General features: G+C 35.2%; 1 protein-coding gene and 1 long non-coding RNA gene across 2 annotated transcripts; both read left to right on the forward strand.

Moving 5' to 3' along the window:
• Positions 1-5,918: 5,918 nt before the first annotated feature.
• Positions 5,919-6,356, forward strand: LOC140036388 (uncharacterized). The gene has a single exon (XM_072077776.1). The coding sequence runs from the start codon at positions 5,919-5,921 to the stop codon at positions 6,354-6,356; it is 438 nt and encodes a 145-aa protein (XP_071933877.1).
• An 8,945-nt stretch (positions 6,357-15,301) lies between these two features.
• LOC140037329 (uncharacterized) lies at positions 15,302-17,899 on the forward strand. The gene is made up of 2 exons (XR_011841253.1): positions 15,302-15,478; positions 17,658-17,899. It is a non-coding gene; the product is annotated as an uncharacterized lncRNA (long non-coding RNA).
• The last annotated feature ends 2,219 nt before the right edge of the window (positions 17,900-20,118 follow it).

Raw genomic sequence — 20,118 nt, forward strand, 5'->3', positions numbered from 1 at the left:
CTTTTATTGTCGTCACTATATATTTTTACCGACGGGCCTTCAGTGACGACTCTGTGACAACTAGAAAGTTGTCAATAAAAGTTATCAGTGACGACTTTTTATTTTTTTGTGACAAAAATGGCTTGTCACTGAAGACCAAATTTCTTGTAGTGACTCATTGCCAGAGTAATGCAGGAGATAAGAAGTTATGTTGTGACTAGGCGAAATGTTTTAAACTCTAAGGAGAATTGGGTAATCAGTTTGAGCTGGAGTTTTTTGCGGAAATCTTTGTACAGTGTAAATAGATAGAGATTACTTTGTTGACTGTGCTAGTTTTGGCACTTGACCTGCAAAATTTTGCTGGTGCACACTTTTTATGCTATCAATGAAAGTTGATCGTTTACGTTAAAAAAAAAAAAAAAAACTATCACAAAGACCATGAGTTGGCAGATTATTGGAATTAAAACCACAAAGCTCCCCTCAACAAAAGGCGACATGTGCTATGATAGTTGAATAACAAAAATAGGAGTTCATATGCTATAGCATAGCTTTCAGTTCTATCTGACTATTACAAAAGAGACAATTTTGAAGCATTACTCAGAACCACATGCTGAAACTACTGCTGAGAGTACGAGAGTCCACATTTGCAGCTGCATTGATGCTTGCAGTTGCTTAAGTCTGAGAATCGGCACGGCTAACAACTGCTCCTCCTTCATTTCGCACAGTGGGGGTTTGGTTGTGAAGCAACAGAAGCACTTGCATTTCCCCTCTTCAAACTTGAAGTAGCTGAAGTAACAGCATTCTTAGAAGGCCTTCGTCTATGAAAATTTGAAGTAGCAAATTGACAAGAAGACGTGGTTCCTTAATGAATCAGTACTACGCTAACATATTTCAAAAATATCACCTTCACACAATTCCATTGGAAGTTCATCATATCAGACGACTTCTGGCAACTACTTTGCAGAGTAAGAAACATTACCCCATCTACTTCCCTTAATAAATTTAGAAAATCCAAAAAAATCTAAATACACAGGAAATACACAGCCTATAATCCCTGATAAGTGTTATCGAGACCACAGCAGTACCTAGCAGACATAGTTTTCATGAAATCACTGATCGAAGCATAACATCATCTAAGACTCAAGTAACATGCATTTCGTGGATTATGTTCCAGAAAAGTTATTTTATTTCATACGCACAAGCACAATATTTTCTCATAACTATGATATTTCCATGATCAGGTTTTAAATTTACAGCCTTCAAGTAAGTTAATTACCTACTGCAGATGATGCAATCAGGTGACACAAAGCCTAGAATCCGAATTGTATTTAGTAGTTTACGAACTAGCAAATCACTCTGTATCACTTACTGTCCAATTATTCATATCATAAGCATAAGATATGCATTATCAGACATAAAAATCACGTCTTTCATGTCACTAATCTACTACCACTTGTACTCAATTCATTGATCAAAACAATAACATCTAAGAATGATCATAATAATACTTTATTCTTTATGACTAATTAAAGCACCATAAGTTTGCTGCAAAGAAAATTGAAGTTTCTTACCTCTATTCGGGACACTGTGATCCAAGAAGCAGTTTGATCTCTCATGGCATGTTCAACAAAGCACCCTTGCGTCACAGAGATTTAGAAACCTCTCCACTCATGTAAATAACAGCTTTTACAAATACTACTGAGTAGATATGGGACACAGCCTCCTTCCTTTCTAGCATGTCTTGTCATAAAAGTGCGCCTTGGGAGTCCCAATTTTGCGCCAATTTGCTGGGTAGGTTTTCTGTTCTTCATGACTTTTTTTTTTTAAATTTCTAGCGTATGTTTTTTTTTCTCCTTTTATTTTGCCCTAGAAACAATTTATGCCAAATTGTATTGCTAATACCACCAAAAGAGTGAGGGTATAGTAGTTAATTTGTCACAACTTATGTCAGCAATGGGACCCAATATCCGGCTAAGGGAGGAAAGTGAGATTTTTAAAAGTTAAGAGGAGGCAAGTGAAATTGTTAAAAGTCTCAAGGGAGCTCTCTAAAATTATGCCAATAATAATGATAAGGGAAATGTTATTTGTACTACCATCATTTGTTTTATTATACAGTCTAATAAACGAAAACTATATGATTAGAATGATATTGGAAGTGTGATTTTTTTATTATACAGTCTAATAAGTGAAAATTATATGATTAGAATGATAGTGAAAGTGTGATTAATAAAAATGGAAGTGCATAATAATAATAATAATAATAATAATAATAATAATAATAACAACAATAATAATAATAATAATAACAACAATAATAACAATAATAATAACAACAATAATAATAATAATAACAACAACAATAATAATAATAACAACAATAATAATAATAATAATAATAATAATAATAATAATAATAATAATAATAATAATAATAATAATAATAATAATAATAATAATAATAATAATAATAATAATAATAATAATAATAATAATAATAATAATAATAATAATAATAATAATAATAATAATAATAATAATAATAATAATAATAATAATAATAATAATAATAATAATAATAATAATAATAATAATAATAATAATAATAATAATAATAATAATAATAATAATAATAATAATAATAATAATAATAATAATAATAATAATAATAATAATAATAATAATAATAATAATAATAATAATAATAATAATAATAATAATAATAATAATAATAATAATAATAATAATAATAATAATAATAATAATAATAATAATAATAATAATAATAATAATAATAATAATAATAATAATAATAATAATAATAATAATAATAATAATAATAATATATCAAGGTCAGTGGGAGTAAATAATAATAGTATTTTCAACAAACCCGAAAGATCTCACCACTTCATGAAACTTGAGGTACCACTGTCTAGAAGTTTGATTCAAACCATAAACTGACTTCTTCAATTTACACGCCATGTGTTCCTTCCTATTTTCTTCAAAACCCTCCAGTTGTTTCATGTAAATAATAATATATCAAGGTCAGTGGGAGTAGATAATAATAGTATTTTCAACAAACCCGAAAGATCTCACCACTTCATGAAACTTGAGGTACCACTGTCTAGAAGTTTGATTCAAACCATAAACTGACTTCTTCAATTTACACACCATGTGTTCCTTCCCATTTTCTTCAAAACCCTCCAGTTGTTTCATGTAAATAATAATATATCAAGGTCAGTGGGAGTAGATAATAATAGTATTTTCAACAAACCCGAAAGATCTCACCACTTCATGAAACTTGAGGTACCACTGTCTAGAAGTTTGATTCAAACCATAAACTGACTTCTTCAATTTACACACCATGTGTTCCTTCCCATTTTCTTCAAACCCTCCAGTTGTTTCATGTAAACTTCCTCAAATATATCTCCATACAAGAACACCGTTCTGACATCTATTTGGTGGAGTTCTAAGTCATAATGTGCAATTAAAGCCATGATGATTCTAAAGGAATCTTTCGATCAAACTGGAGAAAAAGTTTCAGTGTAGTCTATGCCTTTCTTTTGTGTGTATCTCTTAGCAACTAGTTTGACCTTGAATCTGTCCACATTACCTTTAGCATCTTTCTTTGTTTTAAACACCCATTTGCACCCAATGGATTTTAAACCTTTGGGAATTTAAACTAATTCCCGAACACCATTATGTGCCATAGATTGCTTCTCCTCTTGCATAGCAACCTTCAATTTATCCAACAATAGACTGGCAATTGCCTCTTTATAAGTCACTCGATCAACAACTCTGCCAATGTTAAAATCATGTTCACCTAATCAACATAATAATCATCAGATAAAGCTAGCCTTCTATCATGTTCAGAACATCGAAGGGGAGCAGTCTGAATTTCTGAATTTTACTGACATTAAGATCAGGATTTTCATTGGCAGGATTAGATTGCTCAACATTTTCCATAGGATTTTTGAACCACTCTTTCATGCACTATTGGGACAGCTGTAGGCTATTGTTCAGGAAGCACTATATCATGAGAGCAATCACAACTACTAATAGTACATTCCAAGAATTTTGCAGTAATAGATTCAACAATTCTTGTGCCATTGTTTGGACAGTAAAACTGGTAACCTTTAGAGCCCACTGGATAACTACTGAAAAAACCATGAGTAGTTCTAGGATCAAGTTTCTTTTCAAAGGGGTTGTAGATTCTCACTTCAATCGAACAACACTAAACATGCAAGTGATTGAATCTAGGCTTTCTACCAGTCCAAATTTCAAAAGGAGTTTTAAAAGCAGCTTAGTATGGACTCTATTTAGGATATACATTGCTGCATAAAGGGCTTCAACCCAAAGTGATTCAAGCAAGTTGGTTCGACTCATCATACACCTAATCATGTTCTTGAGAGGGCGATGTTGATGCTCAACAGGAATTGTACATTGAGTTACTATGCCACATTTTTCTAAATATTCAACAAAAGGACTGATGTGTCATGTTTGATATATTTTTATGTTTCTCTATCACTATGATTTTATGCATGCTTTATGTTTAAAAGTGATATTTAGTTGTGATTTTTATGGTTGAATAGGGTAAAAAGCACTTGTGATAAAGTGCTATGATGGGCGCTCATCTTATAACCCGATGTAAGATCCGACATGCTCTGGACAAATGACTTCTAATTTAAGTGGGCTATTTAATTTTATCCTAAAAATCCTATTTGAGGAGGCCCTATAAATATGTGAAGCAAGAGCCGTCAAGGGAGCCGTCAGGAGGAGAAGCAACAACTTTTCTCTGCAATTCTTCATTTTCTAGAATAAACTTAGTTTAGTTTAGGAATTAGTTTTCTCGATTCATTTATGAACATCTTTCTTATTCTTGTAATGATGATGTTTTGCTAGTTCCTTTATTCAAGTCAAGGATAGAAGTGGTGACTTTAAGTATTGTAAAACCGGTTTGATCTTCCAACTTTAATTAACTATCTATAATTCCTTGATCTCTATTTTGTGTTTATATATGTATAGTGGAGTAAGTAGCGAATTATTCTCTATATATGTCATATTCTTACCAAAATATTAAGTGTGATCCATAATTGTCATGTTTTAGTATTTCATGTGAAAAATAAGGCTTGTAATTAGCTATCTCCATTTATGAACCCTTAGGGGGAATTGTGGTGTTGATTAGATGATTGTGTGTGTCACGAGTTGTCATCCATTTCGACTGATTCTTAGTTTCTAAAGCTATTATCAGATTAATTTGGAATTGCATCAATACTTAAAGAGTTTGATAATAAGGATACAACTAGAGTGCGTCATTCTATTTGTTGAATTTAGAAGATCTATGAGTTACTATTGGCATCCAGGGTAGCTTAGTCTGACTGGTTAATTAAGGGTTGGATCTTTAGGAGTTAATGATCAATCGGAGTGAAACTTATCAAGCTTTTGGCTTGACTTTCATTTACTGATTATATTATTTACTTTTAACATAACTTTCTTAATTTTGTCAGCATATTCCTTTTAATTCCTTATAGTACACTTCATTAATTCAACTTAGAAAAATGAAAAGTTTCACTGTTCCCTATGGGTTCGACCTGGACTCCAACTGCTATAGTTCCAGGAATTCAGTAAATGATTTTTGAAACTCGCGATAAATGATCAAAATTTTGGCGCCATTGTTGGAGAACGGTATTATTCTTTTGTTTTTTTCGTTGTTAATTTTTGTTATTGATTTATATACTTTGATTTTTTATAGGTTTTTAGGTTTATGACCCGGTCTTCCAACTCAGGAGATTTGAAATTTGATCTTGAGATAGAGAAAATGGTGAAAAGACTAAGGAAGTAAAAAGAGAATTCAATCTCAGTTATCCAAGAATTCATCACCGAGTATCCAGATAGCTATTGAATTGGAGATTAGCAATTCAGATAGTAAGACATAAAAAATAATGGCTAATGCTAACCGAACTCTAAAGGAATTAGCAGCTCCTGATGTTAATCATCAACCATTGTGTATTGAGTATTCAACTTTGGATGTTAATATAAATTTTAAGTTGAAGTCTGAACTCATTCAACTGTTGCCCACCTACCATGGATTATCTGGAGAAGATCCTCATAAGCACCAAAAGGAACTTCACATAGCTTGTGCAACTTTCAGACCTCAAGGTGTTTCTGATGATCAAGTGAAGCTGAGGGCTTTTCCATTTTCATTGAAAGATGCAGCAAAGGATTGGTTGTATGATTTACCTTCTAGATCAATCACCACTTGGAATGCCATGAAAGAGCAGTTCTTACAGAAATACTTTCTAGTATCAAGAACAGAAAATATAAGAAAGGAAATTTACGATATTCGGCAATTTGATGGAGAAACTCTCTATGAATACTAGGAATATTTTAAAAAGTTGTGTAATAGCTGCCCCCACTATCAAATAAATGAGAAACTATTGATTCAGTACTTCTATGAAGGATTATTACAAGTGAAAAGAAATATAATCGATGCTGCTAGTGGAGGAGCTTTGGTGGATAAGACACCACAAGAGGTGATTGGCATTTATTTTACCTATTTTTAGTTAGGTTTTAGGTTAAATTTTTGGTATGTTTTAAGCTAAAATGGAAGAATTGAGTTCCTTTATAAGTTACTTTTCATACAAGTAGCGTTTCTTAACCAAAATATGCAAAATTGTGGGTTAATATGCAAATTTATGTTGTTTTTGTAAGTTTTGGTATCTTTTGAAATGATTCAAAACAAAAGAGTTTGACAGATTGGACACACTTTGGTATTTTGGCTATATCTTGAGTTACGAGTATCAAATTGAGGTGATTTTTAAACTATTTTGAAACTAAGACATAATTCTACAATTCATGTGAAGATATTGAAATCCAGTTTATTGAGTTTCCTAATCAAAAAGTCAAAATACAGTCAAAAAAATTTCTATCAAAAGCTAAAATAGAGCATCCATCAGTTAGGGGTATTTTGGTCATTTAGCAACCTACAGAGATCCAAATGAAATGATTCTTAATGTATTGGAAAGATAACTCAAAAATCTACAACTTTCATATTTGTACAAGAGTTAATTTGGCTTCTCTCATTAAGAAAATTGTAGTTGAAATTGATCAAAAAATAGAGCAAAGTTGAATTTTGAGCTGAATGTGTAGAGCTGAAGACAAAGAAGAACCGCGAGACGATCTATGAGGTACACCTTGCAGATGTACTTTGTGGATCCTTGAGACAAAGCTGCAAGTTGCAGAAGCAACTGGCATTCATTTTCCACTATTTTTTGGACTAATTTTTCTGATAGAATCCGGTTGGAACCAGTTAAATTTGAGTTGGAAAAGCTAAGAACAACTTTTTGATCATATGATGAACATATTTTCTTGTCCAAAAAATCTATAAATACTACTTGTATCTCATTCAATTAAGGATCATGTAGTATCTTGTAGTATCTCGAAACACCTTATAGTATAGAGTAGAAGTAGAGATACAAGTAGTTTTAACTTTACTTTCATATTATGAGTTTCAAAGTGAGTTTAAAGAGTTTTGAGAGGAAGGTGAAAACAATCTTGTATCAAGCATATTTGAGAGATTAACTTGTGAAGGAATTCAAGGATTCAAGTTTCAAGATATTGAATAAGAATTTTTCTTCGTAAACTTTGTCTCTTGTTCTTATTTGTCATGCTTTGTTACAAGTTTGTTTCATATTTAGATGCTCTTAATATGATGTCTAGTTAAGTTTTTTCATATCCTAGGATGAAGATGAACTTGCTATAATATTGATTTGAAACAGTTAAGGGATGATTATGCTTTTTCATAATTTGTTAGTTTTTATTTGGCCATCAACTATGAATGATTTAATAAGTGTTGAGCAATGAAAGTTGCTTTCAATAGATCTAAATTCTTAAACATTAAACTTATTCTCACGAAAGTAGTTAAATCCATTAGTTGGATTTATATAATAATTTCATTGAACTTATTTAATTTGTTTCTCACATTTTCTCTATGAAAATAGATGAATAATGATTCAAGAAGTTAAAAAAAATTGGTGAAAGCAATTTCTAGAGGAATTAGTCAAGGCGATTTCTCTTAAAATTGTTCATTGGCAAAAACAATGATATACATTTGGAAGTTATTTCTTGACACTTCATGGAAGCATAAGCACAATTAGCCTAGCTAACTTCTAATCTTGACATAACAAGGGATTCTAATTCCTAGGATTCTCTCACTTAATCTTTAAGTAATTCTATCTAACTTGTCTTTACTTTTTTTTTTTATTTTCTTGCATCATACTACCTATGTGGTTGGTTTTACTACCTAATGGTCGATTTTATATTTATTGTTTATGTCATATGGCCAGTTGTACTGCCTAAACTAACTTCTAATTTTTATGATTGGTTATATCATTTAAGCTAACATCTTTCATGGCTGATTTTACCGTTTAATGAACTTTCTCTGTTTTTACCTCCTTAAAATTTTGATTGTTTAGATAATAAAACAAGTGATTAAATTCAAGTGATTGCCAATTTCTAAGTCCCTGTGGGATTAATACCAAGTATCTCTATACTCAATAAACGAATCGTGCACCAGTGAAAATAGGATAAAAAGGTTCTAAAATTTATAGTGTGTAAAAAGCCCTATCAGGAGGCTAGAATACTAATTTCTAATATGCCTAAAAATTCTTAACAATTTAGAAGTTGAGCAATCCACCAAACAAGGCATGTTAATGAAGTTGGCACTTCCGAGTTATAATGACAAATTTTGAAAATGACATCGATGTTTCATCAATTTGCTTTCAGGAATACACAATTAGCAAAGGTTTATGGAGTCTACTCTTCGATAACACATCCTAAAGACGTGTCCAACACTTCAGGAAGACATGTCAGAGCAAGTTCAGGCATTTGGGATAATGCATGGTCCACCTCAAAGGAGATATGATCCCTACTCAAATACTTATAATTCGGGGTGGAGAGATAACCCCAATTTCAATTATAGTGGCCGACAAACCCAAGCTCTATACAGGCCTCATAGCCACAGCATCAACAACTAATTCAGCCATAGATGTTGAATAATCCAATTCTTAGTGCAAACTCATCTCTAGAGGATATAGTGAAGACAATAGCTAATTCAACTGTTGAATTTCAACAAGGAATGACACAATTTTAGCAGGAAATAACACAATTTAAGCAAGAAATGATACAATTTAAGCGCGAGATGGTACAATTCCAACGTTCGATCCATGAAAGCATTCAAGGTTTGGAAACTCAAATAGGTCAGTTGGTCATAACAATAGCTGATTCAAGAGTTCAGATTGTTAAAAGAAAATTACCTTTTTAGCCCATTGTTAATCCACGAGAAAATGCAAATGTTGTGACTTTAAGAAGTGAAAAGCAGATAGTCATTGGATAATTGAATTTACAATCAAAGGCTAAGTGAATTCAGTTGAATGAAGAAATCGAGGTTCCAAGAACAAACAACAAAGGAAAGATTGAGGGTTGTAAACCTAACATCATTTTTTCATCACCCCTTCCAAGTAGATTGGCAAAGTCTAACAAAGATATGAAGGAGCAGGAAGTTCTTGATGTTTTTGTAAGGTGAAATTGAACATCCCATTACTTGAGGCTCTTAAACAAATTTCAAGGTATACAAAATTCCTCAATGAGTTGTGTACAATAAAGACAAAACTCAAGGAGAATGAAAATGTGACTATCAATGAAAATGCCTCTGCCATTATCCAAAAGAAGTTGGCCTTGAAGTGCAAGGACCCAAATATGTTTATAATTCCTTGAGCTTTTGGTAATGCTCGAATTAAACAAGTTATGTTAGACCTAGAGGCATCTATCAATGTCATGCCTTTGTTAATGTATTATTCTTTGAATTTGGGTCCTTTAAAGGAGACTGGAGTTATCATTCAGTTGGTAGACAAATCTAATGCATACCCGGAAGGGGTGTTAAAATATGTTCTTGTGGAGGTGGAAGGGATGACAAATCATCAATCCAACACCTATATTACTTGAAAAACTTTTTGAAAATTGCCAAGATAAAAATTGATGTTTCTAATTGTACAGTAACCATAAAATTTGATAGTGAGATCGTGAAATTTAATATTTTTGACACCATGAAATATCCTGCTAATTGTCATTCTGTTTTCTCTATTAACATTATAGATGACTTATCTCAGCAAGTTTTTGATGTCAGTGGAAAAGATGTATTAGAAGTGATTATTAATAATCATTTATGGAGTAGTAGTGAGTGTTACAGCTAAATTATGAAATTGACGAGTGTATCAGTACTTTGTTCTTTTTACCTCCAATGTTAAATCAGTATGATGTCAAGCAGTTAGATATGGACTCTTACCCAAGATTGTTACCTTTTGTGATGTAGGTACTAGTGTTAGAGTTTAAGTCCCTTTCAATCCATCTCAAATGTTTATTTGGAAGAAAGTGAAATATTGCCAGTGATTATATCTAACACATTGACAAGTGTGCAGGAAGAAAAACTATTTCGAGTGTTACGAAATCATAAAACAGCAATTGAATGGACAGTTGCTAATATAAAGGAGATCAGTCCATCTATTTATATGCACAAGATTTTGCTAGAAGAGGGATCAAAACTGGTGTGTGAAACTCAGAGAAGATTTAATCCTGCAATGATGTAGATAGTGAAGAATGAAATGGTTAAATTATTATGTGTTGAAATAATATATCCAATATCCAATAGCAAGTGGGTGAGTCCAGTACAGGCGATACTCAATAAAATTGGAATGACAGTTGATGTGACACGAACTCCATCGAAGACGAAACCAGCGAATCAATTTGCCCCGGATCTAGACAACTAGCACGAAGGTTTGACAGTAGAAAAACTTGGCTCTAATTAATTCTAGAAGTTACGAATAATATTGATACTATCTCAACCCGTAACCAATCGAATTAATGAACCAAATTTGTAGTAGAGGAACGCCACAATCAAGGAGGTACTTGATTGATAAGTTCGAATCGAATAACTTAAGAAAACTCTCAAGTATTCAAAGGAGGTTCTCTTGGACAAGAGAAAGTGAAAACTCACAAGTTTGTTGTAAAAATCTGATTAACTAAAATATTGGAAAAGACTAGGCTATTTAAAGCCTTACAATGACTCAAAGTTAAAGTTATTTGGACTTAATTAAACCCTAAACTATTGACTAGAGTTTCGGCCAAACTAAGGACATGGTTGGCCGAATTATTAAGCTAAAATAATGACTAGGGTTTGGCCATAATAATGACAATGTTGGCCGAATTTATTAAGCTGAAATTAGTAACCAAATCAGCAAGGTGAGTGACAAATAAACCCTTGCTTAACACACGACTAAGGCAACAAGCAAAACTATCCAAATGACTAACTAGTTAATCAACTAATCTTTTTCACCCGACTCTTCAACTTGGAGCAAAGTGTAAAGTGTTGAATCTACATTATCCAATCCTTCAATGATCCTCAAATAATTCCCAACTCGATCTTGAATTGTACACACAAGAGCTTGAAGTGATTCTCTCATTTTTCTTGCACGAGCTCTTGTAATTGGACCACTTGGAACTTATATAACTGGATCATTTGTAACTTGGTCACCCTTGATCACTTGTGCCCCTTCATCATTCCCCTCCTCTTGAAGGCGATTTGTCCCCAAATCAAGCTCGTCATCTGCATAAAAAGGGCTTAAGTCAGCAACATTAAATGTAGCATGTACTCCACACTCACCTGGGAGATCAAGTTTGTAAGCATTGTCATTACTTCGTTCCATCACTTGAAATGGACCATTGCCCCTTGGAAGGAGTTTATTGCACCTTTGGACTGGAAAACGCTCCTTCCTCATGTGTATCTAAATACAATCACTTGGTTTGAATACTAACTTGCGACGTCCTTTGTTTGCACTTTGTACATATTGGAGAGTTCGGTTTTCGATCTTAGCTCGAACTTTAGCATGCAACTCTCGCATAAAATCAGCTTTTTTCTTACCATTCAAATTAACTCTCTCATAAACAGGTAAAGGGGATAAGTCCAATGGTGTGAGAGGGTTAAAACCATAAACAACTTCAACTTCAAAAGGTGAATATTGTGTAGTAGTATGCACAGTGCAATTATAAGCAAACTCAACATGAGGCATGCAATCTTTCCAAGTTTTAATGTTCTTTTTAATTATCACTCGCAACAAAGCAGACAAAGTTCTATCAGTTTGTGGGTGACTAGAAATAGAAAAGAGCAATTTAGTTCCTAGTTTACATCACAAAGTTTTTCAAAAGTAGTTAAGGAACTTTACATCTCTATGAAAGACAATGGTGAGAGACATTCCATGCAAACGAACTATTTCTTTAAAGAACAAGTCAGTCACATGTTTAGCATCATCAGTTTTATGACAAGGGATAAAATGTGTCATCTTAGAGAAACGGTCAACTACAACATAAATTGAATCATGACCCTTTCTAGTCCTAGGCAGTCTAAGCACAAAATCTATAGATAAGTCAACCCAAGATTCATATGGAATGGGTAAAGGAGTGTAAAGACTATAAGAGTTTACCTTGGATTTCGCATGATGGCAAGTGACGCACCTTTCTATATGTCGTTCTACATCCCTTTTCATTCGAAGCCAAAAGAAATGCTCTTGGAGAACTGATAATGTTTTAGCAATGCCGAAATGACCCATAAGTCCTCCTCCATATGTCTCACGACCCAATAGTGTACGCAATGAGCTCGTTGGAATGCACAGCTTATCCTTATAATACAAGAATCCCTGTGATATGAAATAATGCTCACAAGTGTGTCGTGGCAAAGAAGTGAAAATCTCACCAAAATCTAGGTTAGTTGCATAAAGATCTTTAATGAATTCAAAATCTAGCAACTTAGCATCTAAAGTAGTGATAAGTGTGTATCTTCTAGAAAGAGCATCAACAACTACATTAGTCTTACCTGCTTTGTACTTGATCACAAATGCAAAGCTATCAATGAAGGCTATCCACCTCGCATGTCGCTTGCTTAACTTAGTTTGAGACTTGATGTGTTTGAGCGACTCATGATCGGTATGCAAAATGAACTCTCGAGATCGAAGGTAGTGCTGCCATGTCTGGAGAGCTCGAACTAAGGCCATCAACTCTTTGTCAACTGGATGACCTTCTTGGAGTACAACAACCCCAATACCTATACCAAAAGTATCACACTCAACTTCAAAAGTCTTATCAAAGTTAGGTAAACTTAGAACATGTGCATGTGTGAGCTTATGTTTAAGTAATTGGAAGGACTTAGCTTGTTCATCTCCCCAGTGAAATGGCACGTTTTCTTGACTATTGATGTAAGTGGTGCAACAATTGTGTTAAAGTCCTTGACGAAGCATCGGTAGAAGTTTGCCAAGCCATGGTCTTACCTCACTTACATTAGTAGGTGTTGGCCATTCACTTATAGCCTTCACTTTTACTTGGTCAACTTGTATACTATGTTCACTTACAACATAGCCTAGAAATACAAGTTGATTAGTGTAAAAAGTGCATTTCTTGTGGTTGGCGTAGAGCCTTTCCCTTCGAAGCACATCCAAGACAGATTGCAAATGTATCACATGCTCAGCTAAACTCTTGCTATAAATTAAGATATTATCAAAGTAAACTACCACACATTTACCACTGAAGGGACACAAAATATGGTTCATTAATCTCATAAAAGTATTAGGTGTATTAGTCAAGTCAAAAGGCATGACCAACCATTGATATAGCCTATGTTTAGTTTTAAAAGCAGTTTTCCATTCATCTCCATCTTTCATGCGAATTTGGTGGTAACCATTTTTCAGATCAATTTTAGTGAAAATAATAGCACCATGTAATTCATTAAGCATGTCATCTAAACGCGGTATGGGATGACGATATTTTACCGTTATGGCGTTAGTTGCTCTACAATCAGTGCACATCCTCTATCCTCTATCTTTCTTTGGCACTAATAGGACAGATACTGCACAAGGACTTAGACTCTTATGAATCCATCCTTTGCCAAGTAGCTCCTCTACTTGTCTCTGTTGCTCCTTGATTTCCTCAGGATTAGTCCTATATGACGCCTTATTTGGCAATGAAGCCCCACGAATGAAATCAATTTGATGTTCAATTCCTCTTAAAAGTGGCAATCCATTAGGCATATCTTCAGGAAACACACCATGATACTCCTGCAAAAGGTTAGTGACAACACTAGGCAAAGAAGCATCAAGTTTGTTAGTGAGTAAAACTTCTTTACAAATCAAGATAAGCAAAATTTGTTTAGAATATAAAGCTTGTCTCACATTTTTAACCCTAGCAATCATGCTGTTTTTCCTTTTTTTTTTTTAACTCAATGGACGAGCTAGTACCCTTGTTTTCCCTTAAATTAGTCTCAGCCATCTCCCCAACCGTCCCCTTTGAGTTTTGCCTTTTATTAGTAGCATGCATGTCGTACTTCTTTTGTAAACTAGTTTGATCCTCAAACTCTTGTTGTGATGTAAGAGGTGCAAGTGTGATCTTTTTACCACAATGTAAGAAAGAGTATTTATTAAAAAATTCATCAAAAGTGACTCTTTTATCAAATTTGTGAGGACTTGCAACATCCTAATATTTTTCTTAAAAATGCCCTTTTATTTGGAAATTGTTCATTTAATATGGTCCTACTATCCAATCATCCCACAATAAGTGCAAATGAACCTAAAAAGTGGGGTTTCACTTTTCGTTTTCAAGAAAGAGCGAATTAGGGTTTTCACATTTTTTCGTAGTGTGACTATTCGGTACCGAGTGAGGATCAAATTTGGTAGCTAAGAGTGACTTTTGGATGAGGAAATATTATATGATTAGAAGTGATAATAATAAGTTAGTAAATTATAAGTTAAAACCCTAGTACGTGCGAGTTACGGAAAACGGTGAGAGCCCGATATTTTCTTATTTTCTAGCCCTTATTTTTATTCTGTGTCTACATTTTCTATACTTTCCTTTATTATATTAATTTTCTAGCTATTTTTATAAGGGAATTAGGTTCTAAGACATTTTTCTAGTATAAATTAGTTCATGTGACGTTAGTAGTGCATATTGGGCGTGGGACCCGCTAGTACGGTTAGTGCGGTAAAATTTTAACGACTAGAAGGAATTTTGTGCAAAAGAAATTATGTGACAAAAGGTGTTGAGAGATGATTGGAGGAGTAATAGATATTTGAGTGCTTAAGAGAGAGAATTAGAGAGACTTTCCTTGGATTTGTGCCACTTGTCAAGCACCAAGCCAATCTTGACCAAGACCATGACCAAGATTAAGCTTAAAACTTATCCAACTCAAGTCAATCACCATTTTCTTCCTTTGCCTTCCATGATGGACGAAATTTGGGAGGAGAAAAGAGAGGGAGAGCTTCAAGTTCCATCTTAGATTTTACCTTGTTTGAGTTGAAACCACAAAAACTAAACCGATTAAACTTGCAATAAGGTGACAAGGAAGCTTTGGGTGGAGTGATTTTTGCATGGGCAGCCTTGTTCTTGTGTATTTCCTTGAGGTTTGAAGGTATTAAACTAAGAAACTCTTCTTCTACCTCTTATATTGTATTTTATTGGATAGATGACCTGAATCTTAGAAGTTTTATGGATGAAAACCTAGATTGGTAAAGGTTGATGGAATTTCAACCTAGGGTTTCATTTTTTTCCCCAATTCTGTTGGTACTGTTACACCTAGTTAGAGGCGGATTTGGCCTTAGTACAAAACATAAAAGTTGTATAGAATGATATTTTATAGTTGTCTGCAAAATTTCAACTCAATCGGAGCAACGTAGCCTGTGAAAAGACCAAACTACCCCTGCTGCCCTGTTTCTGTCCGAACTTGGTAATCAGCTTTGGTAATTGGTTACTTTGTTTGGGAATGCTTCTGATTTGGTTGTTGATGTCTTCTTAAGAATTGTAGCCTTGTATCTTAGCTTTCGGATGGCTTTGGAATTACCTGAATTGGAGTTGTGTGTGCTGAGATATGAGTGAATAAAGCAGGACTGCTAGTTGATTTCTGCAGTGAATTTCGAACTGGAAAATCTGGAGTTGTTTTGGTAAATTTGGCCTAGTTAGGGTGAGAACTGGGCTGAGTGATCTTCATAAAAGTTGTAGCCTCTTAAGTCCTAAATATGCCTGCAAAATTTCAGGTCAAACGGATCAGTGTATCCCGAGTTATAGCCAAAACACTTGCACCTGTTTTGTACACTAGATTGTGTTACGTTTTTGAATTTTGCTTCTGACCATGCTCTGTCCGTTTTGATAACGTGCGAACTGGGTGTTGATTCCTTCATAAGAAATGTATATATTGGTCTTAGCTTCGAAACGGTATAAAGTTCATTCCAATCCGAGTACCATAGCTCCAGTTATGACCAAAACAAGATCGGTTGTCAGAACTGCCTTCGAATTTGGACAGTTCTGACAGGGATGTTTGGACCCGTTTTTCCCCATGCTCTGTATTGATTCAGCCTTTGGTCCAAACATGAAAGTTATAGTCTTAGGAATGAGCTTTCTAACGCCTCTAGAATTTCTTGATTCCGATTTCTAAGTCGTGAGTTACGGTCTTTCAAACAGGGCCTGTTTGGTAACCCGAAATGAAATGGCTGGAACTATTTTGTGTATTTTTGACCAATACCTATTGAGATCTGGGTTGAGATGTCTAAATAAAAGTTGTAGACCTTCCTCGTAGCTTCAAAACAGTGTCTCACCCACCTTGATCCGACATTCCTAGCCTAACTTTTGATCAAAACGGTTTGGGATGGCAAATCTGGCCGTTTCCGTTTCCGTTTCCGTGTCCGTCTCCATTTCCGTGTGCCGTTTCCGCACTTGCATGTGCCAATTTTGCCGTTTTACTTGAGTTATGCATGTTAGTGGCCGTTTGTGATATATTGTGATGCAATCTTCTATTTTAGACGGTGACGGGCTAGACAGTGCCGGTGGGGCCTACTAGCCGTATACGTGACGTGATCCTTGTATTTTTGCTATACGTACTTTTGGAGTAAGTATTCAGGCCGTTTATGTGTATAAACTGCTTATGTGTTTTGATATGAATAAAAGGGGAACTTAGGCGAGAGTGTACTTTATCACACTCGACCTAAACCCTAGCTTGTACCTATGTTTCTTTATGAGATGTGTATATATGAATTATTTTGGGTTTGAACCCCTTGAGCTTGTAGCTCGGGGTGACGTTTGTGAGTGTTGGGTTTGAACCCCTTGAGCTTGTAGCTCAGGGTGACGTTTGTAAGTTGGGGTTGATCTTCCGACCTAGATGGACTATTCAAGCCGGTCAGGGCTTGGTCGAAACCAGTCCAACTTAGTCTGAGGTCACCAAGTTTGTGAATCCGGTTCACTGAGAATGTGAACCAAGTTTGTGACCCGAGCTTGTGACTCAAGCTCAAGTTTGTGATTTCGTTCGCTCGAGCAAGTTTGTGAGGTGACTGGCCAGTGAGGGTGATAAGGTGTTAGGTGGGAGTACAAGTGGAGTTCTACGAACCTTATTTGTGGTCGACGGAGTGTCGGCAGGAGGTCACGCATGGCAAACGACTTGGCTTTGGAGCCAACCTGTATCCTTCATTTGTATTGTTACTTTTGCACTTGACTTGACATTTTGTGAAAGAGTTGTTTATCTACATGTGCAATTTACGATTTTACCCCTGTTTACTTACTAAGCACATAACTTACCCCATTTCCTTTGTTTTCCTTAGCAGGGGACGACACGGGGAACTACTTGGCACATTCACTAGTATAGTTAGGTTTGCTTGTAATAGTTGGACAATTAAGATGGTTGTTTTTGTTTTGGTGGTTTGTATAAGGACCCTCCTTAGGGTCTACTTTCTGCTAGTTGTTGTCACAATGTAATATAGTCGATTGACTAGCTACTTTTGAAGATGTAAATACAACTCTTTTGGCGTTAGATATATTGTGAATAGTATGCTTGTGGGTTTATCTAGTTTTATTATTTTGAAAATTTGAGTCCTGGCGCGAACTAGGCAGGCGTCCCGCCGATACCCTAGGATTCGCCCTTGGGAGAAGCGGGGGCGTCACAAAATTGCCAAGGACGACCCAAAATAATATGTGCAGCTTGCATTGGTACCACATCACACATAACATCATCCCCATATCGACCAATACGAAAAGTAACTAAAACTTGCTTAGAAACACGTACCTCACCGCTATTATTCAACCATTGAAGCTTGTATAGTTGAGGGTGCTCACTAGTTGCAAGTTTAGTCGCTTCACCATTAATCCACTAGCAACATTGGTGCAACTCCTTGGGTCAATCACCAAACTGCAGACCTTGTTGGTCACATGGCACCTTGAGTAAAAGATGTTCTCGCGTTGAAGTTCATCTCAACTAGCTTGAGTAGCTAGTGATCGCCTTGCTACTAAGCCAACTCTATCACTGGTTGGTATCTCCTCAATCTCATCTTCTTCCTCAACCAATGAAGGCATGTCATTGTACTCTTCCTCCTCATCGTCAGTGATGATTTCTCCATTTGGCAATAAGAGCATAGCTCTTTGATTTGGACATTGATTTGCAATGTGCCCAATTCCTTGACATCGCCAACACTTAGCGTTACGATTTCTAGGTTTTGAAGCTTCCATTGCTAATTTCAAAGCTCCCCTAGATTCGGATTTAGGAACACTTGGCTGAGAGGTTGAAGAAACTTCTTGCTTCGGCTTCGAATGGGTTGTGGAGCTCGCGATCTTATCTTCCCTCCTTGGCTGGAAGTTTCGTTGATTTGGAGAGAAATTGGAAGTGTAATTTCTGGTTGTACCCCTCCTCTTGAGCCTTCGCTCAATCTTGATTGCTTTCTCCACCATGTCTTCCAACTCAACATAATATTGCAAATCAAGTTGATCAGCGATTTCCGATCTCAAACCATTGAGAAAGCAAGCCATTGTAGCTTCCCTATCCTCTTGAATGTCCACCCTAAGCATGGAGATTTCCATGTCTTTGTAGTAGTCCTTAATTGAGCGGTTGCCTTGTGATAAAGTTTGAAGTTTTGGGTACAAATCTCTATGGTAGTAATTTGGTACAAATCGCTGCCTCATGAGGCGTTTGAGCTCACTCCATGTGGTTATGGATGGTTCACCACATCTCCTTCTACTCGTAACCACTTGATCCCACCAAACTATGGCATAGTCAGTGAATTCTACCTCAGCTAGCCTCAACTTTTGTTCATCCGTGTAGTTTTTGCAATCAAACACAAGCTCCACCCGTCTCTCCCATTCAAGATAGGCGTTCGGATCTGATCTCCCTTGAAATGGTGGAATTTTCATTTTAATTCCTCGGATTGTATCACCAATAGGCTTGGTGTTTCTCCTCGGCTTTCTTGGTTCAATTTCCTCAATGTCTGTTTCCGCATTTGAATCACTTGATTCATTCATGGATTGTTGTTTTCTCGGTTTCTTAGAGGAACTCTTAGATGAATCCAAGTGATTAGTCCTCTCATGGATGGACTCAAACCTTTGATCGAACCTCCTTTGTAGTTCGGTCCACATAGCATCCATTTTAAGGGCTAATTGGGCAATGGTAAGGTCATTTTCATTAGTCATAGTTTAAACCTGCAAAACTCAACAAACGTTAGTAGAAAAAAAAATGCCTCACTCACTCCCTTACATGTTTCTCTGGCCCTCGTGTATCACTCAAGTGTTTTAAAACACTCAAATGGTCTCACCAATCACTTCTCAAATCACTTGATTGCTTCCCTTGAAGAAATCAGAATTTTCTCAAAGAAATTCAATCAAACTTTCACCAAATTCACACAAGATGGTGGCATTTTTGAGGCTAAGATTTTGGAAGCTAAACGTATGGATAAGGACTCAGAAAAGGAGTGAATTATAAGCTGGAAAATTACAGGCTACTGCCCCTTAAGGATTTACTCCAAGATTAGGAAAGTATGGACTTGACTCTTGACCCAAATTTGGAAACTAACAACTAAGTGCAAGACAAGACTGATTTGGACTTGTTTGTGGAACCCTTAGACACGAAATAAAGCTGGAAGAGACTCAAAAAGGAAACGAATTGCAGTGAGACAGATTGCACAACTCGACTCAAACAAGGGCAAAAAAATGGTAGAAATTTCGAACCCTAGACTCTACCTGAATTGCACTAGGCTATGTTTTTGGGGGTTGTAAACAAGGTTTCTTGGGTTGTTTTTGGGT

This window comes from Coffea arabica, chromosome 2e (assembly GCF_036785885.1).
Source record: "Coffea arabica cultivar ET-39 chromosome 2e, Coffea Arabica ET-39 HiFi, whole genome shotgun sequence".
Lineage (NCBI taxonomy): Eukaryota > Viridiplantae > Streptophyta > Magnoliopsida > Gentianales > Rubiaceae > Coffea > Coffea arabica.